A 17,471-nucleotide genomic window follows, 5' to 3' on the forward strand; every position below is an offset into this window, starting at 1 on the left:
TGAAAACATGACTAGGCATAAGAAGGGCAAGGAGCAGTTGTAGTGAGGTGGCATATCTGTCTGTCCTGCGTGTAAAGCAAATGGATGAAATTGTGAAGTATTGTGTCTGTGTACATGGGCTGCATAGGTAGTGTGGTATCTCTCATACTATTTTATCTTTGTTAAAGTCTCCATGAGGGTATGTTCCTTTTTCCCCTCTTCTATTTTACCCGGTATTGTATTATTCTCCCTTAGTTCTATCTGAGAATGTTACCATTTGAAATGTTGGATGGATGAATAGCAGGGAGTTGTTTACCCCTGCGGCTGGAGTTTTTGTCGGTGAATACATCTACTATTTATTCCCAACTTTCCACAACTGAAGCCTTCATTTCCCTCGACTCTACTTCCACAGGTATGCTGTTGAATGTTGAGTGTGATTCTGTGAGAATGTGATGAGGCATGGAATGTATGTGTGCTGGGCGAAGCCCAGTGGATGATCATACCTAGAGTGAGGAAGGAGCCCTATTGGGCTTTTTCTATAACCAAATGGCATAACATAAAATTAAGAACTTACTTACTGAGCAGCTTCAGACTCTAGTGTGAAGCCCCTGCCATCCAACTACAACAGCAGTACTTAATTTGTAAAAATAGAATTATTAAATAAGTAATTGCAGGGGCTCTAGGTATTATAGGAAGCTAACATGTCTGGCACCATCCACTGCCAGGATACCAGTGCGATCACCAGGAGACTACAATACTGCTGTTCGAGCTCTAGTGCTCTTGCATCTAGATGGTGGCAATGCCCCATTTCATGGCCTCCCAGACTCTACAGTGGCACCCCCTAAGGGCATCCTGTATGCTGCAGCATATCCAGGGCCTGAAGAAACATGATCTCATTATTCCCGTCCTGATGACACTCCATTGGCTCTACTTGCCACTACCATCATCTTTAAAACCATCTGCATCATTTACAAAACCATCACAACCAACACCCCGGCTAATCTTGCAGGTGAGCTCGCCTTCTTTGGTGGATCTTGGCACACCCACTGCCAGAACACCATTAGAATGCACACTAAGAAGTGTAAAAAAAAAAAAGGTAGCTGGGCTTTTCCATCTATTCCCCCTTGATCTAGAACAACATCATGCAGGGTCGAAGTTGGAGAAACAATGCATCTAAAGCAGCTACTAAGAACTACTCTCTAACCCCCTACAGCATCTCAAAGAGGAAAGACGATGACAAAGCATATGACATTGGGGAAGGAGAACATGGATTCAGGCTAAGGACAAAGAACACCCCATTGCTCCTGACTGTGGGTAACCACTCGCAGACTACATGGGGGCTCTGACCTAATATTTGTGTCCTCTGCTTAATTCTTTAACAGGAACTGCAAATGTTGCATCCACAGTGGGGCTCTGGGCTGTGTGTGCCCAATGCACTAGCCACAATCCTCTTTTTCCACTTAAAGTCCCCTGAGATTTGTCTTGCGCTCTCTCACACACACTCTCTGAGTGAATTCCTGGGTCCAGAGGCATGACTTTGGGAAAGGTAGTGACAGGAAGGACATCACCTGCTCTGCAAGACATAGTGACATAAACACTTGGCACCAGTATGCTGGGGCAGAGTACAAGCCTGTCCTAGACAGGAGAATGAAGCGGGCAGGCACATTGATCCTCCGGATGGTGTTCCCATTAGCCTGATAACATGAATCTGAAGCCTGCCACATCCCTTGCACGTAGTCCTCTTATATGTGTAGGTCATAGTTTATAGAGTCTACATCATCTCAGGATGTGGTGCATGCAGATTTATGTGACTTCCGTCCTGCTTCAACAAGTGGCAAAGGTGGCGCTGACACTGCCACAGGTCTGTATATGATTGACTTGGCGTTTTTGGCTGATCCCAAGAGCATTGGTCATACGTGGGCAAAATAACTGAACCAGCCAGCTGGATCACGACCAGTCAGTTGGAGGCAGATGTGGACAGACCAGCGCCACACGGATCAAGGAAGTCGATGTATACCACAGAAAAGTACACTGGTGACATGTTCTATGAGACAGCCGCTGTATGGGCTTCCTCGTTGAGGCAGTCAATTCTTTATAAAACGAACATACATTATTAACTACTGTGTTGTTTGCAGTTATCAGAAAATATCTTGGTTCTCATAAATAAATGCTGGCTGTCTCATCTGGCATTCACTTGTGTAAACTAAGCACTGGGCACAAGCAAAAACTGTAAGTTAAGCAGAGGTTAGTACTATGGACAAGCCACAATGGAAGTATATTTAAAAACAATATTTAGAAAACGAGAGAGGATATAGAGGCCCTGATTATAGTCGGTCTGGAATTTGGTGCATTACATATTGCACCATTTATATTTCAACACGCTGAGTTCGGAGTTTATTGGGTAGGATAAATAGCACCAATTACCATTACTGCCCTCAAAATGGGGAATGACATGGGAATTTAGGTGCATACTGCACCAAAATCCACCTGCCCCTTTACTTACTTGTGATGTTGTCCTTGGTAAATTTCGGCAGACGTGACCTGCCAAAAATTACCATTGTTAAAATGCAGGGTGTGGTGCTCAAATCTAAGTGCAATATGGGCAGTAACAAATTACACAATATATTGAGCCGACTCTTACTGAGGGTAAGAAACTTTGGAAGCTGGCAGAGAGAAGCTAAGGAAGGGTTAATCACTTAAGAGAGTGGTGGATAGAAAAAGACGTCTGACAGAAGTGGTACTGATAGATGGCGTGGGAGCAAAAGGGAACACACTAAATTAAACAACGCAAGAGGAGCAGTAGAATAACCATTAAAATGAAGGGGTTGAGAAGAGAATTTTACCTGCATGTAAAGTGAGGAGGAAGTGGATTATATGAAGATTGTACAGCTAGAAGCGATAGGTACAGGGAGCAGATGGGATCTGAGAGCAGCAGGAAAGAGAAGACCAGCACATGAAGATGAAGGGCAGTAGGGAACAGGCAAGAGTGAGAAGCAGGAAGGGAATAGATGGGGTTAAGAGAACAAAAAAGAATCTCAACTTTAGTGGGACTGAGATGGAGGGAAGAAAGAGCGAGAGGAGGGAAAACAGATATAAATCTGTGAGCCACTGGGGTTGAAGTGGTAGTCCAAATGAGGAGACGCAAGACAGTGTAAATAGGTAACAAAACAGGGCCAAGGACAGAGCCGTGTGGACCCACAGCAGAGATAGAAAGGATAAGGATGCTGGAGCGTACAAACAGGTAAGATGAGAGCAAAGATACTGCAGACTCAGAAAGGCCAAGATAGCGGAGAACACAAAGAAATCCAGAGTGATCCGCTAAGTCAAAAGCAACAGAGTGCTGGGAAAATGAGGAGACAACACTGTTGGCATGGAGAGCAGAAGTGAGGTAAATGACCAGAGGAGTGCAGTTTCTGTAGAATGCACACAGTGAAATTCAGGTTGTAGAAGCGACAGAAGACAATATTGGTCCAGGAATTGGATGAACGGGTTAAAGTCAACCTTCTCCAAGACTTTACATAGAAAAGGATACATGGTAAAGAAGTGGAGAAGGAAAATAATTACTTTGGGCGGATATGTGGCCTGAAGGAAAAGTGGGAGATCAGACTCAGAGTAATCCTCTCCAAGCCTGAAGAAGGCATGTGGTATTTTCCCTTTACTTTAGGTTCTTGTTGTACAGCCCATTATCCGGGGCAGCCAAATCTGATTCTGGAACAGTTTGATCCTTGTGTCTAGGACATGAGGTTTCATAGATGATGTGGTTGAAATGAGTGGAAGGGACTTAAACCTAGAGCAGTGGTCGCATGGGTGCTCCCATCATTGAAAATGTCTGCCCATGGCCAAACTTTAAAGGAATATCAGCTTGTAGAGCCTAATACTCCTTCAGAAGCCTACTTTGGATTCTCAGTCCCTTTCAGCACCAGTCGTTCCCCCAATGAATTATCATCTTTTTGAGGTATAACTGGTCCTCAAGAAATGCATCCGGAGTCACAGCTACCAGCTGTCCAGTGGACGTACTGATTAGATACTGCATGGGTGACTTTGGAACCGGTTTCTGTGCCAACCTGAAATGATTATTCTTGTGGTCTGTGAATCCTATTTCACTTTTTTGTGGTGAATGGAGTTGTGTAGACGCTTTGCAAAATGTCACCCAACTTGCCTCAAACTCACTGAACTCCCTTTATTTGAACTCAGGCCAGCTGAAAAAAGTAGTGAAAAGGCAAAAACATAGTATAGTATCTTTAATCAATTTGTAACATTGCCCAAAGCTTTCCAGAGACTGTTGGAGACTTGGGATCACTGTCCATAGGATAATACTGTCTATGGATGTGAATCTTATTCTGAATGTACCATCTTAGTGATAAAGTTCTACATAAGCTGCTTGCAGCCCAACCTCATCCCCAGATATTAAGAGTTTCCAATTATTTTGGGTTGTGCTGGTGGCATGGAGAAAATAAACATTTCTCCACAAATATACTGTGGCAAATACTGTGGCCTAAATATTGAAAACCAAAATATGATGAAGGTACATAAATAATGAAGGTAAGTATTGATTTACTGTTTTAACTCTCCGTACCTTCAAGGCAATGTACATAGAAGTGGAGTTACTAACCTATGTATAATTGCCATCACAGTATTTTGGTAATCAATATGTTGTCCACAGTGTTTCTGTAGGAGGATGTTTCATTGGAAATATTCCGGAAGAATAATGTTGTGCTTCATTTTTGCTGCCCTACATTAGCAATGATTAAAGAAAGGCAAATTCTAGACAGAATATCTGACTGCCTGCACTTATAATGTGGATGCTAGGTCTGATCTAGTGTTCTTTGGCATGGTGCTGTACACCAGAGGGTCGACATACTAGCCTTCTTAATCACCTTGTCATCAGCCTTCCTAATCCTATAGTGCTCAGAATCCGCTGTCTGTTTAAACAGCAGGAGCCGACCCTAAAACATAGGTAAAAAGGAGAATGGGTAACCTAAGAAAACAAAGAGAGGTGGCAGAGAGAAATTGCTTTTTCACAAACATAGAACAGCAAGTGTTTCACTGGTAAACAAAACTGAAGTGCACCTCTTTTTCCTCTGCGTAAAACGCCTGAGGAAATGGGGTTTACATCTCCTGTGTTTGCAATATGGAGCGCTATCATAAGCATGTCAGTGTCTTCACAATAAAATTATTCTTAATAAACAAGTACTCGTTTCAAGGTCTCTACACAGTACTGGGATTAAAGCCCATCAGTAAATTGCCAATTAGGGGAGTAATGGTCCAGGAAAGTAGGAGAAGTCACAACAAAAAATGAGAAGTCAGTTAAACTCTGACCTTCTTTAGCAGAAGTGGGAACAGACAGGAAACACACGACTGCAGCACACTGACTACGAACTCTAATCTCCACAAGCATGACATTTCATCACTGTGGCACTTTGCTACAGACTATAGATGATAGCAGAGCTCAGAAGATGAAGAATGAACCAAAGTAGCTAGGACCAGGGTCTTCTGTCACATGGACAGAATGCTTGGGGGGAGGCGGAAAGAGATTGTGGAGTAATTACATGAAGCAGCAACAAACAGCTGAAAGGTGGTGAGGTGGTTTGGCTGGTGCTCCGAGGCTCACGTCATTTTGAAGGGCCATGACTTCTTGCGGGAGAACTTCAGATTTGGTGGATAAGCTGTGTATGCGAGCCACCAAGGGCCAGATACTCGTACGCATGAATAAAACAGTTCAGCACAAGCACGAGGGTCTGGCCTTACCTGCTCTGCCTACTGAGTTTACCTTGGGCAGCAAAGTGTATCAAGAATCCTGGGATGGCTGGTGTTAATGAGCGTGAGGGGCTTCGTCCTACACCCCTGGGAGACTAACAAGAGGTTGAAACGGAACACAAGCAACTGGAGGCAAAGTGTGGTCTTTGGGATGTAGGAGAAGGGGGATTGGTTGGAGGGATGGCCTCCTGTGCATTCACTGCCACTGGCCGTGTGACATTTCCCATGAATCATAAGCTAGAGCAAGGATGTCACAGTGGCGGGTGCGGTGGATTTTATTGTTAGCTATGAGATTTACCTTCTGGCATTAACAACAATGGCACAGGGCAGGATTACAAGGCTGCATTAAACAAAAGGGCCGAGGGCGGGGCTGGTTGAGACATTGAATATTGGAATCTCCCCGCACGCCCTCGCCTCGCCGGACTACATCCTCCTAGGCGACCTCAACTTCCATCTGGAACAGAACAACGACCCCAACACCACCGCCCTGCTCGACAACCTCGCCAACCTCGGCCTCAAGCAACTGGTGAACACCGCCACCCACATCGCCGGACACACGCTTGACCCTATCTTCTCCGCCAGCAAACACATCTTCTTCAGCCACACCTCCGCTCTACACTGGACCGACCACAGCGGTGTCCACTTCACATTACGACGCGAGACCCGCCACCTCCGCACTCAACCCATCCCTCGTCAACAGTGGAACAAGATCCCCGAAGAGCAACTCTTCTCCGCACTCGCCGCCAACCAACCCACCCTCACCACCGACGCAGCCCTCAGCCTCACAAACTGGATCTCCAACTGCGCAGACAACCTTGCTCCCCTCAAACGCACGCATCGACAGACCAACACCAAAAAACCTCTCTGGTTCTCTGACACCCTCAAAGAATCAAAGAAAACTTGTCGCGCCCTCGAGAAGGCCTGGCGCAAGGACCACACCGCTGACAACATGACCGCCCTCAAGAACGCTACCCGTGAACACCACCACCTGATCCGCGCTGCTAAAAGGAACTTTTTCACCGACAGACTGGACAAAAACAGCCACAACAGCAGAGAACTCTTCAGCATCGTCAAGGAGTTCTCCAACCCCAACGCCAACGCCGTCACGGCCTCACAGGATTTGTGCGAATCCCTCGCCACCTTCTTCCATCGCAAGATCTGCGACCTCCACGACAGCTTCGGGCACCAGACCCAACCAAACACCACCGAACCCGCACCCCCGGCCATCACCCTCAACAACTGGACCCACATCAACACTGAAGAAACCAAATCCACCATGAACTCTATCCACTCCGGCGCCCCTTCGGACCCCTGCCCTCACTTCATCTTTAACAAAGCCGACGACATCATCGCCCCACACCTCCAGGCCGTCATCAACTCTTCTTTTTCTTCTGCTACCTTCCCCGAATGCTGGAAACACGCCGAAGTCAACGCCCTACTAAAGAAACCTACGGCTGACCCGAGCGACCTGAAAAACTTCTGCCCCATCTCTCTCCTGCCTTTCCCAGCCAAGGTAATAGAGAAGACCGTCAACAAACAGCTGACCACCTTCCTGGAAAACAACAACCTGCTGGACCCTTCACAAACCGGATTCCGAACCAACCACAGCACGGAAACCGCCCTCATCTCAGTCACAGACGACATCAGAACACTGATGGACAACGGTGAAACAGTCGCCCTCATTCTCCTCGACCTTTCGGCTGCCTTCGACACCGTCTGTTACCGCACCCTAATCACCCGCCTCCGCTCCACCGGGATCCAAGGCCAGGCCCTGGATTGGATCGCCTCCTTCCTCTCAAACCGCTCCCAAAGAGTTTACCTCCCTCCGTTTCGCTCAGAACACACCGAGATCATCTGCGGTGTACCTCAAGGCTCATCGCTCAGCCCGACACTCTTCAATGTCTACATGAGCCCCCTCGCCAACATCGTACACAAGCACGACATCATCATCACCTCCTACGCCGACGACACCCAACTTATACTCTCCCTCACCAAGGACCCCGCCAGCGCCAAGACCAACCTACAAGATGGTATGAAGGACGTCGCAGATTGGATGAGGCTCAGCCGCCTAAAGCTGAACTCTGAAAAAACGGAAGTCCTCATCCTCGGCAACACCCCGTCCGCCTGGGATGACTCCTGGTGGCCCTCGGCACCCCACCGGCCCCCTCAGACCACGCCCGCAACCTCGGCTTCATCTTGGACCCTCTTCTCACCATGACCAAGCAAGTCAACGCCGTGTCCTCCGCCTACTTCCTCACCCTCTGCATGCTCCGCAAGATCTTCCGCTGGATCCCCGCCGACACTAGAAAAACCGTGACCCACGCCCTCGTCACGAGCCGCCTGGACTACGGCAACACCCTCTACGCTGGGACCACCGCCAAACTCCAAAATCACCTGCAACGCATTCAAAACGCCTCGGCCCACCTCATCCTCGACGTACCCCGCAACAGCCACATCTCCGCACACCTGAGACACCTGCATTGGCTCCCAGTCAGCAAAAGGATCACCTTTCGACTTCTCACCCACGCACACAAAGCCCTCCACGACAAGGGACCGGAATACCTCAACCGACGCCTCAGCTTCTACGTCCCCACCCGCCTCCTCCGTTCCTCTGGCCTCGCACTCGCTTCCGTCCCTCGCATCCGCCGCTCCACGGCGGGTGGGAGATCTTTCTCCTTCCTGGCGGCCAAGACCTGGAACTCCCTCCCCACCAGCCTCAGGACCACCCAGGACCACTCCACTTTCCGGAGACTCCTAAAAACCTGGCTTTTCGAGCAGCGGTAACCCCCTCTTTCCCCTAGCGCCTTGAGACCCGCACGGCTCGCGCGCTTTATAAATGTTAATGATTTGATTTGAATGAGTATGGAGTTAGTGACCTCTGCCTGCTTCAGAATAGACTAAGGGCCAGATGTAGGTACGTTGCAAATTGCGACTTGCAATTTGCGAGTCTGAGCGACTCGCAAATTGCAAGTCGCAATTTGCTATGCAGAAAGGTGTCTCAGAGACCTTCTGCGAGTCGCTATGGGGTCGCAAAGACCCACCTCATTAATATTAATGAGGTGGGTCGCAATTTGTCCCCCCATAGCGACTCTGGGCACTCACGGGGATGGAGGCCTGCTGGGACCTCCATGTCTGTGACTGCTTTTAAATAAAGCAGTTTTTTTTTTCCAAGTGTAGCCCGTTTTCCTTAAAGGAAAACGAGCTGCACTTAGAAAAAAACCCCGAAACCTTTAGTTTCGGATTTGTTCAGGGCAGGTAGTGGTCCCTTGGACCACTGCCTGCCCTGAAAAAATAATTTTGGGTCCAGTCACAAAGTTGAAGGAGTCCCATGGGGACCCCTTCCCGTTTGCGAGTGGGTTACCATCCATTTCAAGTGGATGGTAACTGCGACTCCATTTGCGACTGCGTACGCGGTCGCAAATGGAATTGCATACCACTGTGACTCGCAAATAGGAAGGGAACACCCCTTCCTATTTGCGAGTCGGAAATGCATTTTGCGAGTCGGTTCCGACTTACAAAATGCATTTCTGCATAGCAAACACATGTTTGCGACTCACAAACGGCGATTTTCACCGTTTGCGACTCGCAAACAGTTTTCTACATCTGGCCCTAAATTCTTGCAGTGGCGGCTGGTGGATTGTGAAAGTGGTGGGGCAGGAAATAATTAGATGAGTGAAATGGGCGAGCACACCAAACAAGCTCGAACTGAAAACAGTGTGTGTGCTCTCTTCTGCAAGAACATTTTGAAAAAAATTAATTCAAGCAATGGATTTTATAGCCTATGTTCGGAACAAATTTTTGAAAATAGAGGAGATCCAAATGGGACATATTACTGCACAAGTGTCTAGAATACATTAGAAGCAAGTCAAATGTCTCACCACTCCCAAGCCAAGCACATATACCCATACATGAAAATATGTACCACAAGTGTTTCCTACCTGTAACGTTCATCTCAAGGTGCTTTACTGCATAGAATGCTTCAACCAAGTTCGATCCACATAAGATAAGAAAATAAATAGAGGAATCATGGGCACTGACAACCTAAACTGCACATTCCTACATGAAAGCCATATTGAAATGTGTCTTCTAAAGGAGCACTGCCAATGGAAGTGTCTGTCCTTGTGCTTTAAAAACATATCTAAAAAAACAAAATGACAACAGCAATATGCAATTGGAAAAAAAGCAGATACTAGCTTCCAACCCCTTATGCCTGCACCCCATGCGCTGTCCAGTATGGCACATTTTACTTGAAATCTTACGATATTACGTAACATAATGTAAAGAGTATGTTCTCAGAATCACAATTTCTCACTAGGCCATATACTTATCTCAGTAAGGGGGTGAGAGGGGGCACATCATACACAAATAAAGAAATACATATAACCACATTGCATCACAATAAACGGCATAACTCTATTAAATGTTTGATTAACATTAAATGAATTCTGCCTTATCGAAAACTTTACGTTTAATTTTCTGGAAAAATATCAATGTGATTTATATTATTTCCTAAAAATCAACAGTCCAAGTTAGTAAATTCTAAAACTAATTTTATCCCAAAAAATTGCGGCTTGTTGTCTGCAGAAAAGAAATCTGATCAATTACTAATTTCCTTCTTTTAATTAGATTTATTTTCAATTTTTAAATAGTGTCACAGTTTCTCGGGTACTTTTCTCCGAATATATACTGTATTTATTTTTTAACAAAATAAAGATTTAGAAACAAACATCTCAAAAAGGTGAAAACTAGTTAAGCAAGAAAATCTGCAAAACATATTTTCCATCAGTGGGCTCTCTGATGGACTGAATGGGGTGAGGGGGCTCCCCGGAAATGGCCGCGTTTTGGTGAGAATGTCCTTTTTTTGTTGCTGGAGGGGGTGAGGATGGGTGATGTTCAAGAGTGACAGGAGGTGTAAGGCTGTTTTCTGAGAGGAGGTTCTGCCGGTAGCTGGCATGTAGGAGAGATGAGAGATTGAGAGACTGAGTCGTGTTGCCTGAAAACTTCTGCACACCAAGGCAGCCTACTGCAGGTGCTTTTAAACCCATAATGATTTCTAAACCTGGCGTCCCCCGAGTTCAGAAACGCTTGCACAACACACTTGGAGTAGTGCTGTTTAAGCCTCCGCCCACAATTTAGCCAGATGTTTGTGCTGTGGAAATGAAGAATAAGAGCAGTAAATTCACAGTGCCACAGATGCATCCATGGAGTCCACACACAGCACTGATTCTGCAAGGCTTCAATCACTGCAAAGAACAAATCTGGGTTCTTGGGGTGCAGTTGGGTAGGGGGTCATATCAGCCCTCAGCATCCACAAAATCCTAAAGGTTGCCCATTCAGAAGTATGACACACATAAAAGATGCACACACATCTACAGAAAATTTAGCAAGACCGCAGAGCAACCGCTCATTGATTCCATCACAGCCTAGAGATGGAAAATCATGTTTTGCAGATTTCATGCTCAACTAGGTTTCCCCTTTTTGAGATTTATGTTTCTAAATCTTTATTTGTTAAACAACAAATACAACATAGCCTCGGAGAGAGGAACCTGAGAAACTGTGACGCTATTTAAAAATAGAAAACGAAGGTAATCAAAAGAAGGAAATTATTAATTGATCTGGTTTATTTTCCATAGACAACCAGCAGCTATTTGTTTCGGTTTTTTTCCCTCGTAATGAAGTTAACTTTAGAACTTACGTACGAGGACAGTTGATTTTTAGGAAATAATTTAAATTGCATTGAAAATTAAATATAATGTTTCATTTCATAAACTAATTCAAATGCTTATCACAGTTGTATCATTTCCTTCCATCTTATGTCTCGATAAGGGGAAATTCATTTAATGTTATGCAAACATTTAACAGTTACGCAATCTATTGTGATGCATTGTGGTTATGTGTGTTTGTTTATTTGTGTATTATGTGCTCTCGCCTACCCTCTCGTTGAGATAAGCAGATGACCTAGCTGAGATATTCTGAGAAGATACAGTAGATCTTTTATATTATGTTATGTAATATCATAATGATTCAATTAAAATGTGCCATAAAGGACAGAGCAAGGGCTGCATGCATAAGGGAATGGAAGCCATATTTGGCTTTCATTTTCATTTAAGGATGTGCAGTTTAGGTTTCCAGTGGCCATGATTCCTCTATTTATTTTCCTATCATATATGGAGCAAACATGGTTGAAGTATTCTATGCCGTAAAGCACCCTGAGGTGAAAGCTACAGGTAGGAAACACTTGGGGTGCCTATTTCCATGTGTGGGTATGTGTGCTACGCTTGGAGGTGGGGCAACGTTTTGACCTGCTTCTAATGTTTCCTTGGCACTTATGCAGTGCAATTCCCCATTGTCTCTCCCTTGGAAATCCATCACTCAAATTTACTTTTTTCAATTTTTTCTTGCAGGGGAGAACCAATTTGCCCCCACACACAAGTTGTTTTCTCATTGGGTGCACTTGCGCATTACACTCATCTAATATTTTCCACCCCATCACTTTCGTAATCCACGAGCTAACACTGGTCTATTGAAGTGGTAAATTACACCGACTGTTCACTGCCCCACAATAGCACCATAAATAAGATACCTTGTTCACCAGTACTGCCACCTTGGCATTGCGCTTCATCTGCAGGTGCCGCTTGGTCACGTACACCGCTGCTCTGGTCTTCCCGGAACCTGTTGGGAGCCAAATGATGATGTTTTTTCCCTCAAGTGCCGGCTGGATCACCTCCCATTGGTAATCGTACAGATCCATCATTACAAGAGACTGAAAATGGTTACAAAAAAAGTATCAGAATTGCCCTTATTATTGTCATTTTTTTTCAAAATAAAGAAGTAGAATGGATTCTCTGATCAGACACCCTTATACGGCAGCATAATTCCAAATGATCAACAATTTACATTACCTAATTGTTGTATTTATTCATATATGGCCACAGTTCAGAAGGCATTTACCATTTAATTTTTAATCTAGTTGCAAATGTTTTTTTTTTCTTACAATAAAGATGATCACTTCTTATTGATTAATTAATTGGAAATTTGTTAGGCGCTCAGAGGCTTCCCTGGCGGTGAGCAGAAAGCTTACTTTGGCGGAGCAGAGGTGGGTTTTTAGTAATTCCCTGAAGTTTGGGACGGAGGAGGATGATCGAAGGTCAGCAGGGAGGGCGTTTCTAGTGACCATGAGAAGACTTGGACCATCTGAGTTTTAGTAAAAGGAGGAATGGGCAAGAGATTGTTGGAACTGGAGCAGAGAGGTCTAGGAGAGAAATAATTGGTGAAATAAGAATTGGCATAGCTCGGGAAGTGTGCATGTACATAATTATCACAAAAGGCTTAAATATACTGTAGAAGCTGACATAGATTTGTCAGATGCCCTAAGACTTGGGACCTCAGTTTTATGCCAAGAGTAAGGTGTGCAGTGGCATTCTATATATGTTGAGACCTGGAGAGGGAATAGCCTGGGAGACCAAGAAAAAGTACATTGCAGCAGTCTAAGCAAGATGAGATCGGTGCCTGAACCACTGTTTTGCAGAGTGGGAAGGGGAGTATCTTTTTCATGATCTTCATTATTACGAAACAGGAGGAGAGTTTGTTATGTGAAGAGTGTAGGATAACTGGATGTCCTGATATTAAAACATTGGAATGTTGAGAGCTCAATTAAAAGTATCTTTGAGCTTATAATGGCTGGTATTAGCCTTCTGCTCCAACATGCCAATATTTGTCTTTCTGTTTCTTCTTTTTTAATTTAGAACATTCTGCCATCATTATAGGCCCCTGCCTGGGCCTCCAACTGGGGTTCAGGGCCTTTAACAACTGGTATGGCCCTCATCAGCAGGTGTAAGATCATAATAGCGCCCGGATGAAGGCTTCTGAGCCCGTCGAGCTATAGTCTGGTGGCAGACACGGTAACAAAAAAACACAATACCTTTAGGCTCAAATTCCAAAGCTCTTAATCATGGCTCGTTATTATAACGGGCTGTGACTGAGAGCGCTGGAATTAAAGCTGAAGGCAATGTGAGTTTCTCACAGTGCCTGTCAGTGAGCCAAAGAAGGAAACATGTACTTACCCACTCTCCTGCCCCTCGTACAGTCAGCGCGAGGGCACTTCCCCTCTCCAAATCCCAACGCTGCTTTCATGCTACAGACGAGCAGCATGAGAGCAGCGCCAGCACTGGCTGAGCGGGCTGCCTCAACGATCCAGCAGGCACACGGGGCCGGTTTCTGCTCACCACCCCGCTGTCTCAGACAGATGAGTGGAGAGGTTTACACTTTGCATGTGAGGCTGTCCGTCTCTAGACAGCCGGGAAAACTGCCATGCACAGTGTAAACTGGGAGTGAGAGCCACTCCCCTGCTGCCAATCAGCAGCAATGCCCCACCCCCCAAACACTGCTCAAGCTGGGAGCAGCGAAAAATAAAATGGTAATTCATGTAATTACCTTTTTTTTCACATTTGCTGCACTGGCAAGGGGGGGGAGGGGATTGGCGACGCTCCTCTGCTCTAATGGGGTGCCGCCTCTGTTCTGCTCTGGCTTTGGGCCCCACCCTCATTATTTGACTAAATAAACACTGGGTGGGTCCCGTCAGCAAAGCTCTTTCTTGGGGACCAAGACTTACTTAACCTCATCGGACTTTTGACAGAGAACAAAGGAAAGCAAGGCAAAAAAGGGGGAAGGAAGGAATAAGAGAATAAGAGAAAAGTGGAATAAGAGGGATCAAAGGAGAAAAGCAGGGATGAAAAATAAGCGTCAAGAGTCTTGTGCTAGATACAAAAGGCATGAGGTGGAATCAAGACTAGACCGTCTCAGCAACTTCGACATTCTGCAGCACAGGTGGCAGGCACCGCCTCTGTGTCCCTCTCTGGCCCTGTTTTGCAGTCATTATTACTATTTCCGAGCCCTAGATTTAGGGTTCCATATTCCCTGGCTCAGTTACAACGTCGGTGTCTGCCCAGAAGTACCAGCTTTAGTTTTCACACTGCCCATGTGTTGTTGCTGACATATTTCATTGTCAAGAATAAAATCTACAAGACCTGGAATATAACACTGTAACGGAGCTCACTTATGTATAAATACAAGGTCAAAAAATTCAAACAAACATATAATACCAAAAATCTTTACATCTGAGCAAGTTACCTTGAGGGTCCAAAACATCCTCAATTTAAAGACATCCTCACATTTAAAAAGCATCGTCAAATTTAAAGAGCATGGTCACATTTAAAAGGCATCCTCACAATTAAAGAGGATGTTCACATTTAAAAAGCATCCTCACGTTTAAAGAGCATGGTCACATTTAAACAGCATCCTCACGTTTAAAGAGCATCCTCACGTTTAAGGAGCATGGTCACATTTAAAAAGCATCCTCACGTTTAAAGAGCATGGACACGTTCAAACAGCATCCTCACGTTTAAACAGCATCCTCACATTTAAACAGCATACTCACGTTTAAAGAGCATGGTCACATTTAAAAAGCATCCTCACGTTTAAAGAGCATGGTCACATTTAAAAAGCATCCTCACGTTTAAAGAACATGGACACGTTCAAACAGCATCCTCACGTTTAAACAGCATCCTCACATTTAAACAGCATACTCACGTTTAAAGAGCATGGTCACATTTAAAAAGCATCCTCACGTTTAAAGAGCATGGACACGTTTAAAGAGCATCCTCACATTTAAACAGCATCCTCACATTTAAACAGCATACTCACGTTTAAAGAGCATGGTCACATTTAAGGAGCATCCTCACATTTAAGGAGTGTGGACACGTTTAAACAGCATCCTCACGTTTAAAGAGCATGGACAGATCTAAACAGCATCCTCACGTTTTAAAGAGCATGGACAGATCTAAACAGCATCCTCGCGTTTTAAAGAGCATGGACAGATCTAAACAGCATCCTCGCGTTTTAAAGAGCATGGACAGATCTAAACAGCATCCTCGCGTTTTAAAGAGCATGGACAGATCTAAACAGCATCCTCACGTTTTAAAGAGCATGGACAGATCTAAACAGCATCCTCGCGTTTTAAAGAGCATGGTCACACGTGAAGAGAATCCTCACGTTTAAAGAACCTATCTATGTGTTATCAGCTCACACTGCCCACCGGTGAGTCCTTCTATGAGCCACAACTGCTGCCGTCCCCTCACACTCCCGGCTTCTCAACCTGTCCGTCAGCGCCTTCACACAAGTGCACACTTCCCACCATCCACACTAGTGCTTTACCACACTCACTGCCCCAGTCACCGGGGCTTCATAGGTCAGGCTGCAGCTGCTTGTAACTACCACTGAAATGCTGATGTACTGTCAGGTAAATAGCGGTGACAGCTCCTCACACGAGCCTGCAGCGCCAGCTGATCACGTTGTACTTTCATAGTCAACCATTAACTGCGTTTCACAGGGCGAAACAGCGCTCCTCTCCCACACTCCCGCCAGCGACAGCTTGGGATAAGGTCCCCAAGTGCCCGCTTTACACACAGTTCAGCAGGGCCAGCCCCATGTTGCTCGTCTGCAGAATTAGTGTCCCATTCGCTGTGTCTCTTGAAATGAGCGCTTTATAAAGAGTGTACCTTACCTGTCACCTCTTCAGCCCGCCGTCGCTTTTGCTTGTGAGACTCCCAGCACTCTGAGGCGCACGCAGGTCTCTCCCGGTTTTAAAATGCACTTGTGATTTTTTCTCGAGTCTGTTTCCTTCTTGCCACTCTAAGAAGCAGAGGGTTTTTCCAAGTAGCCCCTGAAAAGGGGGTTTGCGACGTGCAGCTAGCGGTCCCTCTACAATGACAAGGCAATAAATTAGGAGAGGCATATGTACAAAAGCATTTTTGAGATTTGGATCCTTAGCGACCACCAAAAATGCTTTTTCATATGTATAAAACACAAATTGTGATTCAGTAATATGTGACTGGATCGCAGTTTGTGTTTAGCGACTAGGTATTTACAAGGGGCATGTTTAGGGCGTCCCTTCCTAATACCGAATCGTTGTGGTATGCATGAATATTTTGTGACCGAATTATGGTTGGAAGATGTTCATCTTATGGTTGCAAAACATTTATTTGTTTCCAACACCTCAAGGGTGGTGGTAACCATTCGCAAAAAGGTAAGGATCCCCTTCCCCTTTGTGAATGTTGACAAAAATACTTTTTAAGAGCAGGCAGTGGTCCACGGGACTACTCTTAAAAAATGAAATGTCAACTTTTCATTTTATTTTTTAAAAGACATCCCGTTATTAAAAAGCAATCACAGACATGAAGGTCTGCTGACCCCAGCGGGCCACCATCCCTGTGATGGCTGCAGTTCCTAATGGGTTGTAAATTGTGACCTACCTCATTAATATTCATGAGGTAGGTCAATAGCGACCCAAAGAGGAAGCGCTAAATGAAACTCAATGAGTTTCAAACATTAGGAATTGTGATTTCCTAAGTACAATTCACAAAGGATCGCAAATAAGAAATTGCAATCCCTAAAATTTGTAAATATGACCTAAAGTATCCTGAGTGACTGGAGGCGAGGATGTGACAAGGCCCCCTCCAATACTCATTTGGAGTCTCCTGACTCAATGGAATTGAATAGGGTATTCTCCAAAACAGCAAAAGGACTACAGCCTGAAGGGTTTACATTTTGAAGGGGAGGTAGGGGTTGGGGAGGAGCAGCGTCTCGCACCAAACGCGAAGTAACAGGCACTTTGCCATCCACCAAGAAATCCCCCCCCCCTTTCAAAATAAACCAAAGGGTCACAGAGGCTGTCTTGA

The 17,471-nt window shown here is 45.3% G+C and overlaps 1 protein-coding gene across 1 annotated transcript in view; it reads right to left on the minus strand.

The window, feature by feature from the left end:
- DHX58 (DExH-box helicase 58) overlaps nt 1-16,445 on the minus strand; it is a 73,014-nt gene extending 56,569 nt beyond the window's left edge. The window contains exons 1-2 of the mRNA XM_069237675.1: nt 16,298-16,445; nt 12,320-12,499 (exon numbers count right to left, since the gene is read on the minus strand). Coding sequence (XP_069093776.1) covers nt 12,320-12,490 — 171 coding nt within the window. The 5' untranslated portion in view covers nt 12,491-12,499; nt 16,298-16,445. The remainder of the gene's footprint in view (nt 1-12,319; nt 12,500-16,297) is intronic.
- Between the last annotated feature and the right edge of the window lie 1,026 nt (nt 16,446-17,471).

The sequence above is a fragment of the Pleurodeles waltl genome, chromosome 6 (genome assembly GCF_031143425.1).
Source record: "Pleurodeles waltl isolate 20211129_DDA chromosome 6, aPleWal1.hap1.20221129, whole genome shotgun sequence".
Lineage (NCBI taxonomy): Eukaryota > Metazoa > Chordata > Amphibia > Caudata > Salamandridae > Pleurodeles > Pleurodeles waltl.